We start from the raw sequence: 24653 nt of genomic DNA on the forward strand, positions 1-24653 counted from the left end.
CTCTTCCTCCTGTGTCAGTCCTCTTCCATTCCTCATCTCTAACTCTCAAGCTTAAGATTTCCTTACTCCTCATTCCCTGATCCTTTCCCCTGTAACACCAATCACTAAGATTCCCTTTCCTCTAATTAAAGAACCACAAACTAACAGGTCACAGAAATGTCAGAAAATGAATAATTGTGTCTTCTGCAACTTTGATCATCTCACTACTTGCACCCCTTTCCAAAAAGCACTGGTCCAAGTACAGATCCCTAAAGCACGCCACGTTTACCTTTTCCAGTGAGATAAGGCGCTCTGCCTTGGCAAGGTTGAGTTTAAGGTGGCAGTGGGACATCCATGAAGCAATGTCAGACAAGCAGGAGAAGATCCAGGATTGGATTTCTGGTGTACAAAGGTAGATCTGGGAGTCATCAACATAATCAGAGCACCAAGGGAACTAGGATATAGTGAGAAGAGGGCCCAGGATGGAGTCCTGAGGCACACCAATTGATAGTGGAATGGCAGTAGAGGAGGAATCACCAGAGAAAATATAAAAAGTGCCATGGTCGAGGTAAGAAGAGAACCAAGGCAGGTCAGAGTCCCGAAATCCAAGCGAGGACAGAGTATCAAGGAGTAGGTGGTGATCAACAGTGTCAAAAGCAGCAGACAGATCAAGGAGTATAAGGATAAAATAAAGACCTTTTGGTTTTAGCCATAAACAGGGCATTGGAAACTTTGGCAAGGGCTGTTTCAGTTGAATTTAGAGGGTGAAAACCAGACTGGAACAGATCAAGCAAGGCTTGAGATGTATATAGGATAATAGTTGGCAGAACAGATAGGATTCAGTGAGGGTTTTTAAATGAGTGGTATAATTACAGCACATTTAAAGGCAGCAAGAACAGTAGCAGTGGAGAGTGATAGATGGAGGCTGTGACAGCTAGAACGAATGACTGCAGTGGAGATGGAGCTGAGGAAATGGGTGGAGACAGGGTCAGAGGAAAAAGTTATGAATTTGGAGGAAGAGAGATGAGCAGTTTCCTCTACTGTGACTTCAGGAAAGGAGAAGAGAGTGGCAGAGGCTAGGAAGTAGAGGCAGGTAAAGGTGAGAACTCAAGACTAATTTTGTGAATATTGTTATGGAATTAGTCAGCTATACTCTGCAGAGAGAGAAAGGGGAGCAGGGAGGTGAAGGAAATTTGAGGAGGGAACGGAGAGTGGCAAAGAGATGGACAGGGTGGAATAACATACTCGAAAGTGGTCAGTATGAATTTGAAGTGTCTGAAGTCTAGATGGACACGAGCTCTTAGGCAGAGATGTGCTGCAGAGCCGGCGCAGGAATATAGGTAGCGAATTCTGGGGGTGAGCCAAGGCAGGCTTTAGTGTGCTTTACAGGATGGGTAAGAGGAGGGGCATGAGTACCTAAGGATGAAAATGTGAAAAAGTATGCTCCATTAATGAGACACATTGCATTAAAAAATAAATGGCTGAGATGCAAAATCACACATTGACGTGATGACCTTATGAGTAGGACAATTAAAGGGAAATTTAACAATCCAGGCATGTAAGATTTGTTTAAGTTAAAATGATCAGATACTTTGAAACGGACAAAAAAATACTCAATAACCTATGCTTCTTAATTCATTATAAGCAAAAGATTATAGCATATCTCATCTTCAGATACAGGCCAATGCAATAGCGTCTGCTAAGCCTAGTTAGGGCACAGGTTAATGAGCGCTTAAATGCGTGTTTTGGATGCGTATCCATAACCCCTTATGCACTAAGGGGATTAGTGCGTCCAAACCAGCCCATCACGTGTAAATTCATATTGTGCGTCTGACGTGTATATTTTACTCTCAAAAATTGAGGCCTGCCCCAGAGCAAGTGTTAAGTCTTGAGGAGCACTTAAAGTTACCAGAAAATACTGCTTTTCTGTAGTTCCTCCAACTTAACAGCGTGGCGATATTAAGTTAGATGAACTGAAAAAAGGAATAAGGTAAAAAAAAAAATGTTTTTTAATCTTGCTGGCAGTCAAGTTAGGAAAACTGACACTCAATTAACGAGTGTCCATTTTCCTAACCCACCCACTTCCCCTGGGTGCCTGAGGCTGGGGCTGCACTAGAGTCACACAATTTCCCTTAGCGCCTCCTTTTTAATGCAGTGGCTCATTTGCCTACTGCATGGTGAGCCTGGGAAAGATGGATGTGCAAGTCTTAGGAAAGCAGGTGCCCAGTTTCAATGCAGTTTTAGAGCAGCTATCGGCCTGCTACTCATACTATCACTGAAATGCGTTTTGTGTCTTATATTTTTTGGTAAAATCAATTTTTTGCTCATTCTATGCGGCCCCAAGAAAGGGAGTTAATGAACCTCTATTTCTGTACATGCCCGTAGTTTAACATGACAGTCACACTCCATTAAGCACATATGACTATCAGGAAACAAGACAAATATGACTGGGAACAAACCATCTTTTTGTAGTGCTGTATTTTAAACTCCACTGACGTCTTCACGTTGTATAGTTAAACTAAGGCCCGGTAATCACTGACTCTTTATGAAGAGCTGCGGCTGTGCATAAATTTCTATCATTCAACCACAATGAAAATATTCCCAGCTTTATTTTTATTATCGTTACCACACAATCCTTTCCCAACCATCTTTTTTTTTTTTGGCGCCGGTCCAGAAGCTCAGTTTAAATTTTTTTTTTCCGCGTGCACGTTACTTGGTGTGCCCTAGTTCTAGCAACGCGAGAAGAATCTTATTGGCAGCCTGGGGTTTTGAAAACTAAGCCAATCCTTGACGGCCGCAGCCACCATCCAATAAGAGGGACAGAATTCAAAAACGCGAGCGAAGCCAGCTGCCAATGGCGAGGCGGAGGAAGCGGCGCAAGCCGTTGGCAGCCTGGGTATAAGATCTCGCAGCCGTGTGCCTTAAGCTCTACTTGATAGCTGAAAGCGAGACAGTTGGCGACCATGTCTGGACGAGGCAAGACCGGCGGCAAGGCCCGTACTAAAGCGAAGTTCCGCTCCACCCGTGCTGGACTGCAGTTCCCCGTCTGTCGTGTACACAGTCTCCTGCGAAAGGGGAATTATGCGGAGCGAGGAGCCAGCGCCCCAGTATACCTGGCTGCTGTGTTGGAGTACCCGACGGCTGAAATTCTGGAGCTAGCGGGCAACGCAGCCCGGGATAATAATAAGACGCGTATCATCCCGCGGCACTTGCAGCTAGCCGTCTGCAACGATGAGGAGTTGAACAAGCTGCTCGGTGGCGTTACTATTGCGCAAGGCGGCATCCTGCTGCCCAAGAAGACCGGATCGTCCGCGCCCAGCACCACTAAGGGAGGCAAGAAGAGTTTGCAGCAGTCCCAGGAGTACTAGAGGCTATTGCCCCCCTATTCCCACAACACAAAGGCCCTTTTCAGGGCCGCCCAGCACTTCACTAAGAGAGCTTGAGCCTAAGGGGATGGAAAAAGGGGGTTACATAACTTACTAAATGCTGTGAGGAGACAGGTTATATGTTGTTAGGAAAGGGAGGGGGGTTTTAGCTTGAAATGCTGGCAAAAATGGGTTGTGAATTGTGGCGGGAAGGGGATATCTAATGCGCTCTAGAAGTAGGAGTGCCGGGGAGTGGATGCTCCGTTCTAATCCAGGAATGAGCTGAGGCGGAAGGGGATACTCAGCAGAAGTTAAGATGGCGGTGGGGAGTCAAAGTGACGATATCTCACGCTAATAAAAGGGGATGCTTAGCATTTAACGTTAATGGCAAATTGTGGGGCTCTGATCTGGCGCTTTATAGAGGGTTACGACGCATGGGGATATAGCCCTGTACGTTCCCCCCCACCTTTCTGTGGGTGAAGGGTAGTATCCTCAGGAGCGCGGTTTTAGATCAAGTTCCCCCCCTGGTCACACAGCTCGCTACAGTTAAGATTGTTGAACCGTTGCTATCCCTACCATTAAAATGAACGTTTAAGGAAGACTGCGTAAACGCAAGACTTCAGTGTCGGTGAAGACGTCCACAAAACTAACACGACGGCAGGAAGAAGTCCGCATGGCCCATCTAATGTACAAGAACAATGGGATGAAGCAACACTTATATTGCTGTTTCAGTATTTTACCATCTTTAACCAGTCTGAACATTGTTATTGTAGGTACAGAGTTGTTTATCAAACTATAGCTGTTAAGTTGGTTGTGGTTAAAGAAAAACAAAAGTTGCTCTGATTTCGTTTGTGGGTTTTTATTTAAAGACCAGCACAAGATGCAAACAATCACATTTTAGTTGCCACACTTCCCTAATGAAAACAGTGAGGGGAGGGGGAATATAGAATAAATCTACTGTGGGGGATATTGTATAGTCACCTAGAGCAAAGAAACAGTCTAGTGTTGTACATTTCAAAGGCACTGAACCTGCAGTGGTGTTAAAGCCTGATGAATTGACTTAGGCCATAAGGTGAGGCACTTATGAGGGCTAGGACCAAAATGCCCTGCTGTAAACGATGGCAGGGTGAAAAGGAGCATTAATAGAAACTAAGGAAACTTGGGCCCAGGCACTAGCCTCTGTTAGAACAGATAATGAACTAATCAGAATAAAATTGCATGACCCTACCCACCCCCAGCAGGCTTTAACACACACCGTACTGGCATGAAACAGCAGCGTAAGTCCTGACTTGATAGGAAGATACTTTTTGGATAGTATGGCCATCCTTTCTCTTGCTTGGCAGGAAATGCATAGAGGGTCTGGTGACAAGCCACTTATTGGGCATCGTTGAGCTGTCTGGCAATAGTTAAGATCTGCTTGGCTCCTTTACTCAGCAACAGGTTGGCCAGATTGATTCCTAAGGCCTCAGCTGCTTTAAGTGCATAATGAGGAATAGTCTTAGCTGTGATCCCAACATGCTGTGTGTCATCGTCTGGGCCATCTCCATCCTGAAGAGGAAAGAAGCATATGCTCAAGATACCATTTTCAGTTTTCTCATTTACTATTTTAAACTAACTGATTATAAGGAATCTGGTTCCATAAACAGAATGTGGCATGGAAGGCAGAAGAAACAACACGTCCCCCACCTGCATATCACTATGACTGGCCCTAAATCGGTCAGCCACTTGTGCTGTGAAAGTGTCCCTCCCTGTAGAGGGTAGAACACAGCAGGTAGCACCAGCAAAATCTCTCTCTTTCCAGCCTTCCACAGGCAAGAGGAGGCTGTGAGCTCTGGTCTTTATCTGATGCTGCCTCTTCCTTTCCCAGCTTTTTCTTGGAGGTGGAGCTGCCTGAAGCCAGCTAGTCTTGTAGAAATACAGGATCCTGCACATTCACAACTTAAGCAGGAAGCTGGCAAAGGGAGAAATAGCAAGTAGGGTGTGCTGCTCCCCTGAATCCTCTTGCCAAATGAAGATAAATTCTGAATGGGGAAGGAAAAGGATAATACCAGTGATAGAAGAAGAGGGGTGGGAAGGTGATGGGGTGCTGCAATAGAGTAAGCACAGTACTGGGTGTGCCACAGCATAAAAGAGGCTGTGAATCACTGCCTTTGATACGTTCATCTAATCCCCTGGGAAGCCTGTTTTCTCAAGGACCCTCTTGGTGTACTGCTTGCTGATTTGCATTACCTGCTGTGGGAAGTGGATATTAGTCTGCATGGTCTCCCGTAAGCTGTCCGAGCCATCCAGGCTATACACAGCTCCAGTCAGGTACAGCTGTGTACACACAAGCAGAAAATTGAACTACCATCTACTCTGAGTTCCTACAATAGACAGTATTGCTCCTGGCCAGAAATGAAATGTTAGAATGCAAAATGTAAAGCAGAGGTCAGTGAATTCTCAACTGAAGGTCAGTAACAACATTATTAATAAGTAAGATGCAGTACAAAACAGAGGAAGTCTCCTTACCTGGAAGTCCTTCATCACAGTGCTCACTGCCACAGGCACGCTGCAACCACCCTCCTGTAATACAAAACAGTGGTTAGAGCAAGTGCATTCCCTTCTGGCTTCAAGGGCAAGGGCTAATACATACCAGATGCCGCAGGAATGCTCGCTCGGCAATGCAGCGCAGAACAGTCTCTGGGTCGTGCAGTGCAGATACCATACTTAGGATGTCTTGGTCATTGGCTCTCACCTCCACTGCCAGAGCCCCCTACAAAAGGGATATATATTATAACACCCTACTTCAAAAGAGGGATCAGCTATTTCCACACATTCTGGGAATATAATTATGTATTTGTAAATACGTTTTATAAAAGGAGACATTACTACTTACCTGATCATTTCCTTCCCTTTAAAGGCAAGTTAATCCTAATGAGTGGGTTATGCCAGGGGTGTGCAAACAGAGGGCCATGAAGGAGATTCCAGGCAGCCGCGAATGGTGTATCGTGGGAGAAGGTGTATGCGGCTGCTGGTGGACCCGATCCCACCGGTGGCCAAAATACAGAAAAAGCCATCTAGCTGCCAGCGTACGAGCAGAAAAGGACACCCCGACTGTGCAGGCCCACGGTATTAGAACTCAGGAGAATAGCACTCTCTCTATGCTGGTCGCGCAATGTACAAGATCAGCATGGAGAAAGTGCTAGTCCTACCAATTTTTAATATCGCAAGGCCTGCACAGAGGAGGAGGCAACCGAACAGGCAGTGCCAGAAGCAGCAATGCGGGATCGGCTCCTCTCTAATAGCCACTTGGAGGCAGTGTCAGTGCCAGAAGGAATGAGAGGCTCTGAGACTGCTGGCAAAACAAAGAGAGGAGGCCTGCCTTCAGTGTGTGTATATGTATGAATGGGAGCTTGTGTGTGTGAGAATGAATGGGTGTGAGCCTGTGTGTGTATATGAGAGAATCTGGGGGAGTAAGAGGGACTTAAGAGCCTGAGTATGAGAGGTGGGGGAGGTATGTATGAAAGTGTGTATGGGTGAGAGAAAATGAACATGCAATTGTGCGTGAGCAAGAGAGGATAAAGCTCGGATGGGCCTCTAGCCCCTAATCCTCAACAATCGCAGGATGACTGGAAATCAAGATCCCAGGTATGGACAGCAGGAGCATTTTTTTAAGCCTCAGTTTTAATTATTGGGTGTTATTTGAGATGTTCACTGTTTTGAAATATTTTGTGTGCTTGGGGAAATTTATAATAAATGTATATAACTAATAGATGTTCTATTGGTCAGTAGTTTTGAAGTATTTATTCTTTTATTAGTATGATTTTACTATTATAAGGCAGCAATTATATTTCTTGATTTTGTTTTATGAGGAATGGTGGTTCTGTTTTTCCATTGTTAACTGTAGACAGAGTCCAGCTTCTTGGAGTTTCCATTTCAGTTTTTGTTTGCATATTGCTGGTTCTAATTTGTGATTCTTTATTTGATGAGGATCTGTCTCTGCACTGTGCGTGTGACCAATGTGAAAGATTCTACTGGCGTGTAGTGTCTGTGTAGGGATCTATAGCAATTAGGTTTGTTTTGTTTCCTCAGTAGGTGGTGTATTGGTATTCTGGGACACAGTAATATTTACTGTGTTGCTTTTTCACATGTAGGGTTCTTGTTTGAGTTCTTGGTGTTATTACTATTATGTAGTAAGTTTGCTATATAGATTGTCTTTTGTAGGGTTTTGCGGAAGGAGTTTGTGGAACAAAGTCAGCATGGCTTTACCCAAGGCAAGTCTTGCCTCACAAATCTGCTTCACTTTTTTGAAGGAGTTAATAAACGTGGATAAAGGCGAACCGGTAGATGTAGTATACTTGGATTTTCAGAAGGCGTTTGACAAAGTTCCTCATGAGAGGCTTCTAGGAAAAGTAAAAAGTCCCGGGATAGGTGGCGATGTCCTTTCGTGGATTGCAAACTGGCTAAAAGACAGGAAACAGAGAGTAGGATTAAATGGACAATTTTCTCAGTGGAAGGGAGTGGACAGTGGAGTGCCTCAGGGATCTGTATTGGGGACCCTTACTTTTCAAAATATTTATAAATGATCTGGAAAAAAATACGTCGAGTGAGATAATCAAATTTGCAGATGATACAAAATTGTTCAGAGTAGTTAAATCACAAACAGATTGTGATAAATTGCAGGAAGACCTTGTGAGACTGGAAAATTGGTCATCAAAATGGCAGATGAAATGTAATGTGGATAAGTGCAAGGTGATGCATATAGGGAAAAATAACCCATGCTATAGTTACACAATGTTAGATTCCATATTAGGTGCTACTACCCAAGAAAGAGATCTAGGCGTCAGTGGATAACACATTGAAACCGTCAGTTCAGTGTGCTGCAGCAGTCAAAAAAGCAAACAGAATGTTGGGAATTATTAGAAAGGGGATGGTGAATAAAACAGAAATTGTCATAATGCCTCTGTATCACTCCATGGTGAGACCGTATCTTGAATACTGTGTACAATTCTGTTCGCCGCATCTCAAAACAGATATAATTGCGATGGAGAAGGTACAGAGAAGGGCTACCAAAATGATAAGGGGAATGGAACAGCTCCCCTAAGAGGAAAGACTAAAGAGGTTAGGACTTTTCAGCTTGGAGAAGAGACGACTGAGGTGGGATATGATAGAGGTGTTTAAAATCATGAGAGGTCTAGAATGGGTAGATGCGAATCGGTTTTTTACTCTTTCGGATAATAGACTAGGGGGCACTCCATGAAGTTAGCATGTGGCACATTTAAAACTAATCGGAGAAAGTTCTTTTTTACAAAATTACGCACAATTAAACTGGCATTTGTTGCCAGAGGATGTGGTTAGTGCAGTTAGTATAGCTGTGTTTAAAAAAGGATTGGATAAGTTCTTGGAGGAGAAGTCCATTACCTGCTATTAATTAAGTTGACTTAGAAAATAGCCACTGCTATTACTAGCAACGGTAACATGGAATAGACTTAGTTTTTTTGAGTACTTGCCAGGTTTTTATGGCCTGGATTGGCCACTGTTGGAAACAGGATGCTGGGCTTGATGGACCCTTGGCCTGACCCAGTATGGCATGTTCTTATGTTACTGTGAGGTACCTGTCAGATGTGGTGTTGGATCTACACTCTGTGTTTGTGTATATCTTATTGCTCCTAACAGCAACCTGCAGAGAATCAAAACTGGAATTTTGCGCTTCTGGCTAGCAGTGTGATTGCCTATTTGCCAAACAGTTCAACAGCTGATTGGGTGATGGAAGGGGGGGAGGGGGGGGGCAAGGCTCAAAATGTTTGCTCACCCTGAGTTATGCACCTCTGATGGCAGATGGAGACGGAGCAAAAGCTGACATCATGGCTATATAGTCCCAGCCCGACATCAGCCCACCAATATTCTCTGTAGACAAAATTGATTATATTTGATCATTATTAACAGCCAACTATTCATGTTTCTCAACCAACAGGAACACTGAGCTCAGCCAAAAGAAGGAACATATCTAGCAAACTTAGGGCTAGAGAAGCCACTTACCAGTTTTCAATGACGAGCAGGAAACCTACTCTGCATAGCTCACCTGAATAAATGCTAACCACAATTCAAACATCAGGAGCCGAGGGGGGGTCTCTGATTGGCCTGCCCTTACTGAAGGAAAGGAAATTATCAGGTAAGCAGTAATTTCTCCTCTCTCAGTGTTCGAGCAGGTCAATCCCAATGAGTGGGTTGTACTAAAGCCAATCTCAAAAAGGGTAGGAGGCTGCCAGCAGTCCAATCAATACTGCCCACGCAAATGCAGTATCCTCCCTAGCCCTAACATCCAAGCAGTAATGCTTGGAGAAGGTTTGCAAAGATGACCATGTCGCAGATGGCAAATTTCAGCAGGCGACAACAAACGAAGTTCCAACCACGATACCACATGAGCCCTCGTGGAATGCGGTCTGTTTCGGTAAGGCAACCTCAGCAGCCACATAGGCTGCTGTAATTACTTCCTTAACCCACCAGGCAATCATTGCCCATGTCACTGTTTCTCCCTTCTTACCTCCATCATGGAGTGCAAAACAGGCGATCAAACTTCCGAACAGTCTTAGTCATGTCCAAGGAGTGCAGCAAATTACACAAAGTCCCAGGAACGCAAAAGGCAGTACTCAACTTCATCTCTGTCCAAGGCAGGCAGAGAAATGGACTGATTCAAATGAAAATCCGAAACCACTTTGGGCAAAAGGGAGGGCACAGTCCGAAGTTGAACCACACCCAGAGTCATATGGAGAAAAGGCTCACGGCAGGTAAGAGCCTACAGTGCAGAGACCAGACGTGCTGAACAGACTGCTACCAGAAAATCTGTCAAGATAAGCAACAGCAAGGGAAGAGTATGCAGTGGTTAAAAGGTTGGACCTGCCAGAAACTCGAGGACCAAGTTAAGGTCCCACAGAAGTATCGGAAGCCGCAATGGGGGGTGAAGATGCTTAACTCCCTACAGGAATGGGACGCATTCCTCTATTAAAGGCCAGGACTGAAACTTGAACCTTTAAGGTGTTAAGGGCCAAACCCTTGAGAAAGCCATCTTGTAAAAATTCCAAAATCAACAGAATATCTACCTTGACAGCTGAGTACCTCACTCAGACGCCAAGCCTCAAAGACCCTCCAAACTCTAACACAGGCTAGAGAGGTAGAAAATTTCCGGGCCCATAGAAGAGTGGAAATTAACACAGGTGAAAAACCTCACTTCAACAACCAAGCCCTTTCAATGGCCAAACTATAAGACAGAATTGACCCAGATCCTCGTGCAGAATGGGCCTCTGATGTAATAGATTCATCTGAGACAGTAGCCTGATGGGACTACCCACCAGAAATTTCTGGAGATTGGCGTACCATAGCCTTCAAGCCCAATTCGGAGCCTCTAAAAAGATGGTGTTGGCTTGATGTGCAATCTTCTGAACCAGCCTGCATATCAGATGTCAGAGCAAAAATGCATAGAGAAGGGCTCACAACAGCATAAATACCCATCGCCTTTGGGTCCTGCCTGCGACTGAAGAAGCGTGGAACCTTGTTGTTGAAGGTCACCAACAGGTCCAGATCCAGTAGGTCCCAGGAGCAGAAAGGCCTCGTCCGCCAGCTCCCATTTTCCCGGGTCAAAGTTTCTCCTGCTGAGGAAAATCGGCTCAGATATTGTCCTTTCCAGTAATGTGAGAAGCAGATATGTTTAGATGCTGCTCCACCCACACCATGAGTATATCTATCTCCTCCGACACCTTTTGACTCTCGATTCCACCCTGATGATGGATGTAAGCCACAGCTGTCTCATTATCTGACATTATACAGACCGCCCAAGCTTCTAGCCGCTTGGTGAACTACAAGGACGCCAACCAAACTGCTCGTGCCTGCAGTCTGTTGATGTTCCACTGCCGCTCTGCTGCCCTTGCACCACCAACTCCTGACAGTGATTCGCCCCCAGCCCCAGAGGATAGCATCTGTTGTGAGTACTAACCAAGCCATTGTTGTCAGAGGAATTCCCTTCCTGAGATGGTCCACATGTAACAACCAGTCCAAATAGGATCTCACATCTAGCGGAAGGGTCAACTTCACCGTATAGTTCTGCGATTGCAGACTCCATCTGGAGAGCAAGATGCACTGAAGAGGGTGCGTATGAGCCATCACCCAGGGAATCACTTCTAATGCAGCAGTCATTAATTAACCCCAGGACCTGTAGATAAGACCACACGGTCAGATAAACAGTTTCTCAGGGAACGAACTTGCAGCATCAACGTGTAGACCCGAGACTCTGGCAGAAACATTCTGCCCTGCCTTGTATCGAATCAAACCCAAGATACTCCAGGATCTGAGACAGCTGCAAATTGCTCTTGACCAGATTCACCACCCAGCCTACTTTCTGTAGCAAGGAAACTACCCTGCTGGAAGCACAAAGACTCTCTTCCAATGTCTTGGCTCAGATCAACCAGTCGTCCAGATAGGGGTGAACTAGAATGCTCTCCTTGCAAAGGGCTGCAGCTACTACCATCATGACCTTGGAAAAAGGTCCTGAGTGCTGTGGTCAGTCCGAAAGGCAAGGCCTGAAACTGGTAATGACTATCCAGGATAGCAAATCGGAGGAAACTATGTTCCTGCCAGGTGGGGATATGCAGATACACCTCCATCAGATCCAGAGATGTGAGGTACTCCCCTGCTTGGACAGCCATTGTGAAAGAGCGCACCATTTCCATCCTGAAATACCTGACTTGTAGATGACTGATGCCCTTGAGATCCAGTATTGGCCGAAAAGACCCTTTCTTCTTAGTCACAACAAAATGGAATATCAGCCCATATTTCGCTGCGATTCAGTAACAGGAATGTCACTTCCACTACCACCCTCTTCTGAGGGGACTTGCATGGAGAAACAATGAAGGCATTTGGAGGGATGCGAAGACATTCCAGGCATCACTTCAAGAACCCATTGATCCAAAGTAATCTGGACCTACCTGTGATAAAACTGGGATAGGCAACCACCTATGTCCTGCACCATCAGGTGAGCCTGCAAACTTTCATTGGGAAAACCGGGGAGCTCCACCTCTGGAGCCCGCATCCTTTTGAGGACCTCAGGGGCAAAAGGATTGAGATCTGTGGAAGGGATGGGATCTCTAGGAAGAACCTCCTCTAAAAGATTGAAAACGGCAGTACCTTGAGAGCGGCCAGTCACCTGAAAAGCCCAGGCAACAGGTTTCTTGTCCTTTGGCAAATGAGGGACCTGGGTCTCCTCATTTACTTGCCATTTTTTTTCCCAATTCGCTGCCAAACAAGAGCGAGCCTTTGAAGGGCAGCTTAGTCAAGTTGGACTTTGAAATGTACCTGCAGACTAGTTACACAGCCACAGCTGCTGCCAGGCTGTAATAACTGAAGCAGCTCCTCTGATGATTGTGTGCACCAAGTCACAGCCCACATCAGCCAAGAAGGCGGCCCCTGGCTCTATCATAAGTCCAAGATCAGACCCAGCACCACCAGATTCTTGAGAAAGACGCAAGGTAGCCTGAGCTACCAAAGCACAACAAAAAGCAATCTGCAAGTTCATTGTCACTGCCTCAAAGGCTTGCTTCAGGATAGCCTCAATCCTATCCTGAGCATCTTTCAGTGCTGCACCTCCCTCTGCCACGAAACACACCAAAGCATCCACCTTAGGGAAATGCAATTGCTTACTGGACTGTGGATCCAAGGGGTATAAACCTGCCAAGACGCATCCCCCTTTAAAAAGATGTCTAGAGCACTTTCCATTCCAGATCAAACAACTCCTGGATTGCATCCAAGAGGGGAAAGAAACAAGAAGCCTTGCGCAGGGTGACCAAAATAGGATCCGCCTTCTGTATCCCCAAAGAGTCAGGCCTTGTCATTCGGAGGGTCTTCAGGTTCTGCAATATCAAACCCAACTCTTCTCTCTGAAAGAAACGTTCAATATGGCTCCAAATCTGGGGGAAATGCCCCCTTCGATACCAGGAGAGCCACCCCCATCATTATCTGTATCATCCTGATCCACCTGCATTCGAGCACTGTCAGACCACACCATGCCATGGTGCTTGACTGTAGAGACAGGCAGAAGAGCACTTGGAGTATAAGGAGCTACCTTAGTAGGTACAGCCACTTCAGAAGAGCGGCCTGTAGAAATGTCTGCAATCCCTGCAAAAATTCTACCCAGGAAAAGGACAGGTCCATTCCAGGCCCTAACCTGACGTCCTGCGAGCCAGTGTCCCCTGAGGACTCAACCTGTGGATCAATCAAGGGAGGGGACACCCCTGCTATATCTCACTTGGTCCCACTCCCCTCAGTCAGGGGAGATGGACCATCGATGACAAAATCAGAAGGAAGAAAATCTCCCCAAGCATCCAGGCGACGCTGACAGGTTTAAAGAAAGCTCTGACTGAATGGCCCTGATGTGGCATGCAGCACAGCTAGATAGGTCCTTAAGTTTCTTTGTGGCAGGTGCCATGCTGTAAGCACGCAGACCGATGAAGGCTTGCGTCTAGATTAACCACGCATATAAGCGTACCCAAAATGCACAAAAAAAGTGTCCAAGCTCACGTGTTTAGACCGCTCTTCCAACTGAACGCACAGGCAAAAACGGATGCCCACACGGACTCGCAAGTGCATGCCAACGGCCTGAAGCAAAAAGCAAGGAAAACTACTCTGCGGCCTACCACACACAAAAATAGAAGCATCCTGGGAGACGGGCCTAGCTCAACCCGCCAAGCCTGCACCCTCTCCTCACCTCGGAGAACTCCCCAGAGATGTGAGTGGGATAGCCGAATGCCGAGAAACCAGACCCTTCTCCTGCTGTCTTCCTTTCACTTTTTTTTTTTTTTTTTTTTAAGTAAGAAAACTTTTACCTGAGAGCAGGAACGGGCCCCAGCTATAGGGGGGAAGAGGGCTAAAGCCTTCACCACCGAGCCTCTCTCAGCCTGCAGTCACTAACTGGAATTTAGGTCCATGCTAGTCAAGGCTACTGGACTGCAGACACTCTGAGGAAGGGACTGCATGGTATCACCTCTGGAGGGAAGTGGTGCTCCCTAGGCATCTCTGATATCTCCTTTCCAACTTCTCTTCTTTTCCTTATGCACAGGCAATCCCCCAAAGGAAGATGCACATCCACCATCTGCTGGAGACGGAGAATACTGGCAGGCTGATAGCGGGGCAGGACTATACAGTAGAGATGTGAATCGGAACCAGAATCGGTTCGGATTTCAGTTCCGATTCACATCTCTACTATACAGCCATGACATCAGCTTTGCTAAAGGAAGAAGGAAATTAGTTACTGAAATGGAAACATCATCAGATAAATATGTGCAGTTCCAGTACCTGGTGACTTGTACACGCTGCTTATTCGGATTACCACATACCTGACCTACGGCATACATGCAGTCCTCTGGGTTCAGAATCTAGGTAAAGGAAGAGAAGGAACACGTCAATGTCTATTAAGGTCTCAACACCAGAGCAGGGCTGGATCATGAGGGCTGTTCCTCATTTTCTCTCTCTCACCTGCCCAATGCGGTTCTCCCAGCCCATCCTAAACAGTCCAGCAGCAGCAAGGATGATGGCACCGAAGTCCTCCTTCTCATCCAGCTTTTTTAGGCGCGTGTTTAAATTCCCTCTCTGGATGAAAGTCAAGGATTACCAAGGGAAGTTTCATAGGGAAGGAACAGCACAAGATGTTTAGTCTACTGCGAGAGCAGCCTGTGTCATGAAAGGATACAATATCCCTGAAGTTCAGGTGTGGAAACTTCCTCTTCAGCTGGGCTGCTCGCCTGAGGGAGCTGGTCCCAACCACACTGCAGGGAAGCGCAACCAGTCAGCATCGAGGCCAGGGTGATCAAAGAGATGTGGACTGCCCCTCTTTTTCACTCTTCCCTCTTTCCCTCTGTCTCCACACACCCCTAAAATCCCACACCCACCACCTCCACCTCCTGAGCAGAGCATCTCCCTCCTCTCTGAATGGGGCCTCTCTTATTCATACTCTCACCCTGTCCCTCCTCTCAGAATAGAGCTTCTCCCATTCAAAGCCCCTCAGAGAGCAGCCTTTCACGCCCTGTACCTCCTCTCAGGGACGTGGCTCTCTGGCTCAACAATCCGATGGCTCTTCGCCTCCTCCTACAGATGTCCTGCTCCTGTCCTATTCACTTTTAAATTACCTAATCTCGTGGAAGGGTCTCTTCTGCTCACCACTTCGCCATGCTTATCTCATCTTAGGGAGGGACCTCTTTCAGCCTTGTCTCTTACCTCCTCTCAGGAAGCGAGTCTAATGTTTTCCCAGTGTTTTTGGGATGAAACACAACAGCATCATGGGGGTTTTCCCGTCTAAAAGGAAGTAAAGGTCAACAAATAAGTTGTACGTAAAACCTTTTTATGGGAGTACCTAATGTCATTGTAACTAGCTTTGGAAAGCTTGACTCCCTTCAGTGTGTGAATACCGGGCTGGGTTCTTCTCTCTAGAGAATTAAGTGCCAGTGCAAAGTACAGGGCTTCCCAAATCTGTCCTGGACCTCCACGGTCAGGTCATTCGGGTACCCACAGTGATTAGGCATTAGAAACATTTGCATACATTGGACACCTAGTTTATGCAAATTCATTGCATGCATATTTATTATGGAGATCTTGAAAACCTGACTGACTGGGGGGGGGGGGGGGGGGGTGTCGTCAGGGTAGGTCTGGAAAGCCCTGTCACAGGCCAAACCCAAACAGACTGTCCTGACTTGACCCTCTCAGGTATGTAGCATTCACTAGTTCTTTTATCACCCACTTCCAGACCACAAGAGGCACTAAAAGCTGCCCTTTCTACTTTGCATCTACTATAACTTCTAGAAGGTAATTTGTGGGCCTGACAGCATTTCATATACTCCATGTATAACATTACAAGATCTTCTCTTGTGCTTCACATTGAATAAGATCAAGCTCCTTTTTTTTTTTTTTTCATTCCAAACATCCATTGTCCGTTGCCTGCTCAGGTCCTTTTTCTGTTTCCCGTTTAGTTTTATGCTTTTAGTTACATCTTTTGCGTAGCACAATCTGGTAACCGTGTGACCAGTTTAAAGCTTTGCTCTTCCATACTGGCACAGGACTCTCTCACCCTGGGCGGAGACAGGGCATGGGTACCAGGGATTCCTTTGCTTGCACAAACTCCCAGTGAATTTGGCTTGAGATTTATTTTTTTTTTCTTCTACTCGGGCAAGAATGAAACCAAATGGAGCATCGTGTTATAATGTAGCTGAAGCACTTCCTGCTGGTACATACTATACTAGCCAAACCCTAGAGAGGTACGGGACTAACGGCAAACTGGCCTGCCTGCTCCCCTCCCCAAAAAATGAACCTTTCCTGCATCCTTCCTGCTGGCAGAAGAAAAGCAACCTTTCCTACTTGCATCCTTCCTCCTCCTCTGGATGAATGGCACTTGCAAGACTACGAGGCCCCGAGTGTTCACAGTTCATAGTGAAACCGGCAGAAGAGGCGTCAGACACGGGTTAAGAAAGGCTGCTCTCTGGCCAGCAGGAGGGAAGCTGGAGAGGAAGAAAGCCTGCCACTCGGGCCCACAGCAACAAGAAGGATGGGCGTCAGCTGGTTTGCTAGAAGCTTCCAACGTGTGCTGCCCAGGGTACACGCCCTATTTGCCGCCTCTAAGGATGGTCCTGACTCCCAGGGACTCACCTGCAGACAGCACCAATGGTAAAGCCAGGAGGCAGTGTTGTGGGCAGGTCCTTTAAGGAGTGAACTACCAGATCAACTCTAGAAGATATAAAACAGGAAACCAGAAGTCAGAGATAAAAGAAACGGGACTTTTTCTCCAGGGTTATGTCGTAACGCTGTTCAGGACTCTGAGATCTGGGACTCTTTCCCCCCCAGGGATACAACTGTACCCTCATGCACCGTTTAGCGATGTGCGCAGCAGAAAGCCCAATGAATACAAAATCCCGGCTGTGATATGTTTTAGCAGTTCTTACTCGTTTCTCTCTAGTGCGTTCTCTAGCTCTTTGGTGAAGAGGCTCTTCTCTCCAATCTGCCAGGGAAAGAGAAAAGCAGGGGTTACACAGCTCTAAGGTAGGCTGAATAGAGAGGGGCTGCAGGGCTGGGACGCACTCACTCACCTTGGACAGAGCAGTGTCGAGGATTTTGTCACCAGTGGTTGACATGGCAACTGTTGAGAGAGGAGAAGGCTCGTAATGGAGAGCACGGAGCAACGCACAGGTGGCAGCGCTTTTTTTTTTTTTGTGTCTCTCTCCCTGCCCAGTCACGCCCTGACAGCAGGCTGGGGGGGGGGGGGGGGAGGAGGTAAGCGGCAGCGCTTCCATGCTTTCTCCTCCTGGCACCTCCAGTTCTTATAAGGCACTTACCAATTTCAAACTGAGCTGCAGGAAATTGCTGACTCAGCATCTTCACCACACTGTCCGTCTGAATCCGAGCAAGCTGGAGTGGAAATTAAGTGCAAGAGTAATTCCACAGCAGCACATTTATGTCTCAGGAGTAAAGTGCCAGAGGCTTGGTTATTTACAGAAGCTTTCTCATAGTGTTACAATTGGCAGATAAACAGTATAAGATCTATTGATGGATCCATGCAGACGAGTTTAAGATCATAAGTAGGAAGTTGGGGTTGATAGGAGAAGAGTGGAGATTATTTCCAGGGGTGTGAGGGTCAGATTGTTAGGGGGGAAATGGTTGTGGAGAGCTCTAGAAGAGCTGGCGTGGGATAGTGACTTTAGTAATATATACTTAGATATATGCTGGGGAAGACATATGAAACTTACCCCATTCTGCAATAAATTATTTTTAATAAAAATTATTCTTTAATAAATAGTGGTTTCATAAAAACACACAATTTGGGAAGACATAGACATTTTATCTTGTGTATTTGATATTTTTTATTATTAACCACTTCATGATTTGGTGGAGGAAAAATGTATATCAAATTAAATAAATAAAACAACTGTACAGAGAACAGACAGACGATGCTAAATGCCACGCAGAGTCTGAGGCGCATGAACACTGACACAGATATACTGCCCATACACATTCATACAAAAAACTCACTCGGACATGCTATTTTAATCATATTAGAATACAAAAACAAACAAATTTTGGGATCTCACCTGGCTTTTCCTTGTTCCAACTCGAATGACTCTGTTTTGATGTCCAACTCCATCCTGCAAAGAATTATTCCTGAGTTACCAGCAAACCCAAGTTTCAGCCCCCCCCCCCCCCCATCACCTCCTGACAGCCCAAGACTCTCTGCAACCTAATCCTTCTGCTAACACCGTCTTCTTTCTTGCTTAACTTCGACTTCCTCACAAACAAACAGCAATCCTTTCACGCTTCCTGTCACCTGCATGCTCCTTAGAGCCTGGTTCTCCATCTTGCCAGACTTCTAGTAACTTTCTCCCTGAAGACACAGGAATAAGCTGCTTGCTAGGCTCACTGTGGCAGACCATGTGCTCAGTCTAGTGACGGTTAAGCCTCTGGTTGTCTCCAAAAAGGTCCTTCCTGCTGCAAGGTGGGTACAGAGATAAGGACCCAGCAGCACTCCAGAGCATAGGCTGTGTAAGAAGATTACAGGGGGACTAGGGAGAAGGCAGGGTGTAACCAGCTCTGAACATCCAGCTTTGCAAACAGGGAAACCCAACAGCAAATAGGACAGAATGAATCTTAGGCTATCTAACAGCCTCCTCAACAGCCCTGGCTTCTAAGGTTATCAGCTAGCTTCATTTATTCCTAGGATATGCATGAAAAGCTGCAGTCCTGCTTTTTAAGGAAATCAGAACAAAAAGTTCATAGATGCCGTGTGGGAAAACCACAACTGGATTAAGAAAACTGGAGTCAGTCGAATATCCTACTTCTCACAGTACCAGGCATTTCAAACAGCAAAACACAAGCTTTGGAAATGGAACCAAAGGCAAACTCACTGCCTGCAGTCTGAGCTGAATGAGAATTGGTAGCTATCTCCAGGGCAAGAGAGAAAGGACTCTTCTTGTTCAAAGTCTCCAGGGTGGAACAGAAAGGCATCATGTTTAAGGCAAACTGAAGCTTTAAGTATATCAGGAAGAAAAAGTGAAGCTCTGTGATTAAGCTGGGAAGAATTTCCCAATCCCTTCTCCCATTGCCCAGTAAACATAAAACCACTGCTGAAGTCAAAATGCAAAACATAGAAAGCATGTTTTGAGTAGCCTAGTGGTTAAAGCAGCAGGCTGAGACGCAGGGAAGCCAGGGTTCAAATCCCACTGATGCTTCTTATGGCAAATCACTTTCCTCTCCATTGCCTCAGGTACAAACGTAAGAAGCTGATGCAAAAAGCATCACTTTATGCACAGAAAACATAATATACATATACAAAAATGTGTTAGGGGCATAAGTTTTGTGCTCCTAGCTCATGTTGTACTCTTAAACAGAGTGTCAGGATTTAGGCACAGAAAATATGCTTTGTGCACACAAGTCATGGCATTCTGTAGTAGAACAACACTAAATGTAATCTCACTTAAAAAAAAACCAGATGCATGACAAATGTTTCATACATCTAAAAATGTGTGAATGACCATCATATAGCACAGGTATAAAGCACATAAGGAAATGCTTTATAACCCCATCTTTGTGCTGAAAGTTTTAAACATCAGTCATTCATAATTAGACATAAAAAAAAATAATGGGAAGGTATGGGCATATTTAAGAGACTTTTTGTATTACATATAAAATGTCCAAATTCTTAAGAGATTTTTTTTTATAAATAAAATGCACTTATCTGCATGCTTTTTTTTTTTTCATCCAAAGGCATTGGAAACAATGTGTGTGTAATGTCCCAGGTGTTACAAAGTAACCTTCGTTATTAACCCGACATTGCAACGTTTCAGAACCTGGTATTTGTAGTGGAGTAATCATTGAAATTCAAAGAGGCAGCAATACCATGACTGAGAGAGCACAGCGAATGTATGCATGATATTCCTTTAATTTCAAAAAGAGATTGAAACGCCACTGGCAGGAAGGGAACTTGAAAACTAATAGGAAGGTAGGGGGCACTATTTATATCCAATTATGAATGACTGATGATTAAAATGGTCAGCACAAAGATGGGGTAATAAAGCATTTCCTTATGTGTTTTATACCTGTGCTATATGATGGTCATTCACAAAGGTTTAGATGTAAGAAACATTTGTCACACATCTGTTTTTTTTAAGTGAGATTACAATTAGTGTTGGTCTGTATTATTCTTACACTTTGGGGGTTTTTTTATATTTAGCATTCCGCAATAGAAAGCATTTCTACTCCTCGAGTACTCAAATTTTTTTAAGATACACAGATGAAAACCTTGAAGTTTCAAGGATTTCCGAGAGCTGACATAATTCTTACATCCTTTCACGTTGGCGTTAGGGACGCCAATCTGCAGAAGGGAGGTACAGTGAAGGCTGGTTGCTGGGTAAATCTAACAAGGAGGATGGAACAGGCTGTTTGTAGTGGCCACTTACTGCATCATGGTGTGTTTTTTTTTCCTTTTGAAATCTCTCTCGTGTATAAGACGATTAGCTGTTTGGGCCAGGGCGCACACAAGATTATGGCACGATTTCGGTGCTCCCTCCTTGTAAATATGTCATATGTAGTATACTTAGGTGGAGGGGAAACACAGATCGTGGAACGTAAAGGGTTGTCAATACTGTGAAAGTACATGGCATAATATTTATTTCTGCCTTCACATTAGATGCTAGATATGGATGTAAGCCATGGCTCCTAACTCCCTTGACTGTACCAAGTACAGATGACGAAAGACAATATGAGGCACATCCCACCACAAGATCAGTCATTGAACGGACATTTGGTTTCTCAAAAGTCGTTTACATTGCATGGACTGTTCTGGAGGGGGAATTACAGTATGCACCAGAAAACGTGGCAGATATAATTGCGGAATGCTGCATGCTTCACAGCATTGCTCCGAGTTTTGGCGTGCATCGTGAAGCTGATCCTCATTTGAGCAATGAGCCTCCCATATGCCCTCTCGCACCTGAAGCCAGCAGTTCGATAAGGGGAAATGAAGTCAGGTGTAAGGCGATGCTAGGCTACTTCTCATCATGAAATTCACAAAAGTTCACACCAATGTTATGCCTGGGGGTCTCCTAAAGGACACAAATGTTTTCTTGGGGTTTGCTTTCATTGCATGTGTCAGGAAATTCATATTCTTTTCACCCTTGTTCTGCCACTGGTAGTGAAGCCTCTTTCTGTAGATAGAGCCCTCGCCCCTAGACACGTATACATTTTAAGTTGGCAATGCAGTCGAGAGCAGAGTGCTCCAACAAATTCAACCAGATGTTATTTACAAATATTGCCTCGTGATCCCTGAATCTAGTAATGCTCTCCTCAGTTATCACTTTGTTCCCAAAGTGACCTCTACCTCCACCTTGACTATTTCTTCATCCATGCAATAATAATTGTCTCCTTAACCAAAAAACACACAAAGCATAAGCCAAGTCAAACAGTTTTTACATTTTTATTTATAGGGCCCAAGTCAAAATATATATACACACACACACAATGTATGTACAATGGGCCAGATGTTATATGGCATAAAGCCATGCGCACAAGGTGGCACGTGAATGGAGGAGCACTAGGAGTTAAAAAAAAAAAAAGAATAAGTAAAACAAGGACCCTTGGGAGTGGAGAAGGAGAGGTCCTTATGGATGCAGTTAACTACATGCACATGTATAAGTCTGCATTTATTTTCCCTTTAATGTGTACAAATCACTTTTTTGCATAAGCATGAATTTTTTGCATGTACAAAAAAAGTTAGTATCAGGATTTGGGGCACACTTTTTTTATGCCACTATGTATTGTATATTCTGCTTACCTAATCACTAGTTAACTTTTTTCTTAGCGTGTGAGTAAAGAAAACATACACTCAAGTTCAACACGCAATTTTTTTACTTGCACATATATGAACACAACAACTTGCGTTACATAGGGCCCTGCATTAGGGATTAATGAAGCAATTACTACCTAATACAGGGCCTGATGTAATGCATAATTAAGCTCTGAAATTCATTGCCAGAGAACGTGGTGTAAACTATTAGTGTAGCTGCATTTAAAAAAAGGATTTGGCCAAGCTCCTGGAAAAAAAAAAGTCCATACACCATTATTAAGGTAGAGTTGCAGAAATCCACTTCTTATCCCTGGGATAAGCAGCTTGGAATCTATCTCCCCCTTGGGATCCTGACAGATACATGTGACTTAGATTGGCCACTGTTGAAAACAGGATACTGTGCTTAATGTTCTGACCCAGTACGGCAAATCTTATGTACTTATGCAGAGGGCACTAAGGAATATGCAATTTTAAGCACACATTTTGTGTGCACAAAACTCCTTGCTACAGGTGTACAACTGTGGGTTAAAACTGTGCACGCTGCTGAGTGCACCTTATTGTACTGGTCCCTGGGGACCAGGAAATACCTACAGTACCTGAATGCAATCCGTTTTGAAGTGGGTGACCAATCACAAAAAGGCAGAATATACATTTTTTTAAAAGTGTATTGTGTACAATAGTTTGTTCAAGCCTCTAGCATGTTGCTGTTTAACACCCAGCTGAAATGACAGCGCAGTTCCTTCTTTTAGATTCTGCCTCCAGGTCCAAGAGACTCTTCAGGCAGGAGTATCCCCTAGAATTAGAAACTTTTCATAGCGCTGCCTGCCCAGCAGTCCTAGCACCTACCTCCCTGTCCTCAGGTTCTGGAACTCTTTGGTGCATGGACATGTCAATTATCTTGTGCAAACTGAGAACACGATGTACGCATTATAATCGGGTGAGGCGCAGAGCTCTGTATATGACAGACAGCGTTAGGTAAATACAGATTATAACTAGGCGAAGTAGCAAACCGCACGCTATGACTCACCGAGGCAGCGACACTGGCCCCGGACATGGCATCTGCTCGAGGCCAGAAGCACCGGCCCTTGCTCCAGCACTTCTACTAAATCCCGCGACTTCCTGTCGGCTTCTTCCAGACGTCACTTCCGGGGATGGAAAAAGCAGTACTTCCCTCCCTCCCCCAGGCTCGCATGAGTATGACATCATAAGGCGTGGAGTGCCTATGTGTGATGGCCCGAGCGGTATGGTTGACGTAATTTAAGGCTACTGAGGACGTGAGTTCAGAGTCTTGGGTGGATATATCAAAGGCGATAAAATGCAACTAATGCATTTTATCGCCTTTGGCTTATTCTTGTCTATGTCCAATAAAAGTTATCACAGCCTGAAAAAAAAAAAAGAAAATCCAACACATCTATTGGGCAGAATTCTGAATTAATAACTACAGTATGAATAAAGCTCCAACCCAGTAAAGGGGAAAGACATAGGAACATAAGAAGTCAAGCTTATTTCTTTGGCAGTATTGGCTTTCCTCTTCTGAGCCTCATGCTGGTGGGATTTTGCAGCTCCCCCCCAAATTTTGGCACTCTAGGAAACCGCTGAGTTTGCCTAATGGATGCACCCGTCCTGTAAGAAGTGTCATGCTGGGTCAGCCCGAGGTCCATTGGGCCCAGCATTCTGTCTCCAACAGTGGCCAATGGACATTTTGAAAAGCAGGAGATGTGGCTAAAATAGAACACCTTTTATTCCAGAAAGCCTCTAAATATATACAAAATAACATGTATTAGTAGACCAAGGAATAATACTAAATAAGGAAATAATAGAGGAAGATACAGTTTGGTATTTGGAAGAGTCTAGCTGGTATTGCTTCTATTTACTCACAGTTCAACATTAGAATGTGCCAAGTGTGAGTGTGGCATTGGCAGTCCAAGGAGAGAAAGAGGTACTTGTGATTTTGCCCAGACTGAGAAACCCCTCTCCATTTGTCTGACAGTTATCACAGTTTAAGGGGGCCCCTGTCCTTGGCACTAGCACAGACTGACTCTGCTCCTCTCCCCAAGTTTGACAGAGACATATTTTGTGCTGAAAGAATCTGACCCTTGGGCATACTTGGTGTTTATAAGATGCATAAATTTTGAAATTCATTAAAATTTGTGGGAAAAGCAAGAAAGGGCTGATACAGCTGAAAAAGAAGTTATTTAACAAGTCAGGAAAGAGCTACTACAAACTAGTCACATAATAATAACAATGTATTATGGAAAACATGGACATTGTAGCCAATCCTAATTTTAGTTGCACTGTCCCCAAATTTCTTAAAAAGTAGTAGTAGAGTGTATTCTTGTGCTGTGGTTGCTAGGGCACTAGTAGTCACCCTATATTTTAGAATAAAACTAGTCAGGAGATTCTGTGATTATTTTTCTGAGATGATCCCTGGTTCAATTTGCAGCATTTTCCTGACAAAGAGGAACATTAAT

At 44.9% G+C, this 24653-nt stretch overlaps 2 protein-coding genes across 3 annotated transcripts; one reads left to right on the forward strand and one right to left on the reverse strand.

The window, feature by feature from the left end:
* Window positions 1-439: 439 nt before the first annotated feature.
* Window positions 440-4187, forward strand: LOC115074542 (histone H2AX). The gene has a single exon (XM_029574102.1). The coding sequence runs from the start codon at window positions 2943-2945 to the stop codon at window positions 3345-3347; it is 405 nt and encodes a 134-aa protein (XP_029429962.1). The 5' UTR covers window positions 440-2942; the 3' UTR covers window positions 3348-4187.
* HMBS (hydroxymethylbilane synthase) lies at window positions 4183-23355 on the reverse strand. Of its 2 annotated transcripts, none has more exons than XM_029574101.1 (14): window positions 23210-23355; window positions 18440-18493; window positions 17687-17759; window positions 17441-17490; window positions 17297-17352; window positions 17004-17081; window positions 15582-15659; window positions 15058-15133; window positions 14844-14957; window positions 14705-14743; window positions 5977-6096; window positions 5853-5906; window positions 5574-5660; window positions 4183-4892 (listed from the first exon to the last, which is right to left on the reverse strand). In XM_029574101.1, the coding sequence occupies exons 1-14, from the start codon at window positions 23234-23236 to the stop codon at window positions 4719-4721; spliced, it is 1080 nt and encodes a 359-aa protein (XP_029429961.1). In that variant the 5' UTR covers window positions 23237-23355; the 3' UTR covers window positions 4183-4718. The 2 variants fall into 2 exon arrangements, with proteins under 2 accessions (XP_029429961.1, XP_029429959.1); XM_029574099.1 differs by lacking the exon at window positions 23210-23355 and adding an exon at window positions 18673-18817.
* Between the last annotated feature and the right edge of the window lie 1298 nt (window positions 23356-24653).

This window comes from Rhinatrema bivittatum, chromosome 12 (assembly GCF_901001135.1).
Source record: "Rhinatrema bivittatum chromosome 12, aRhiBiv1.1, whole genome shotgun sequence".
Classification (NCBI taxonomy): domain Eukaryota; kingdom Metazoa; phylum Chordata; class Amphibia; order Gymnophiona; family Rhinatrematidae; genus Rhinatrema; species Rhinatrema bivittatum.

Coding starts and splice junctions, on each gene's coding strand:
- HMBS (XM_029574099.1), bottom strand. CDS start 18,702: ATGGAGAACCAGGCTCTAAGGAGCATGCAG. Junction 17,760..18,439: donor TTGGAACAAGGAAAAGCCAG/GTGAGATCCCAA, acceptor TTTCCACTCCAG/CTTGCTCGGATTCAGACGGA. Junction 4,893..5,573: donor ATATCCACTTCCCACAGCAG/GTAATGCAAATC, acceptor TTTCCTCTTCAG/GATGGAGATGGCCCAGACGA.
- LOC115074542 (XM_029574102.1), top strand. CDS start 2,943: ATGTCTGGACGAGGCAAGACCGGCGGCAAGGCCCGTACTAAAGCGAAG.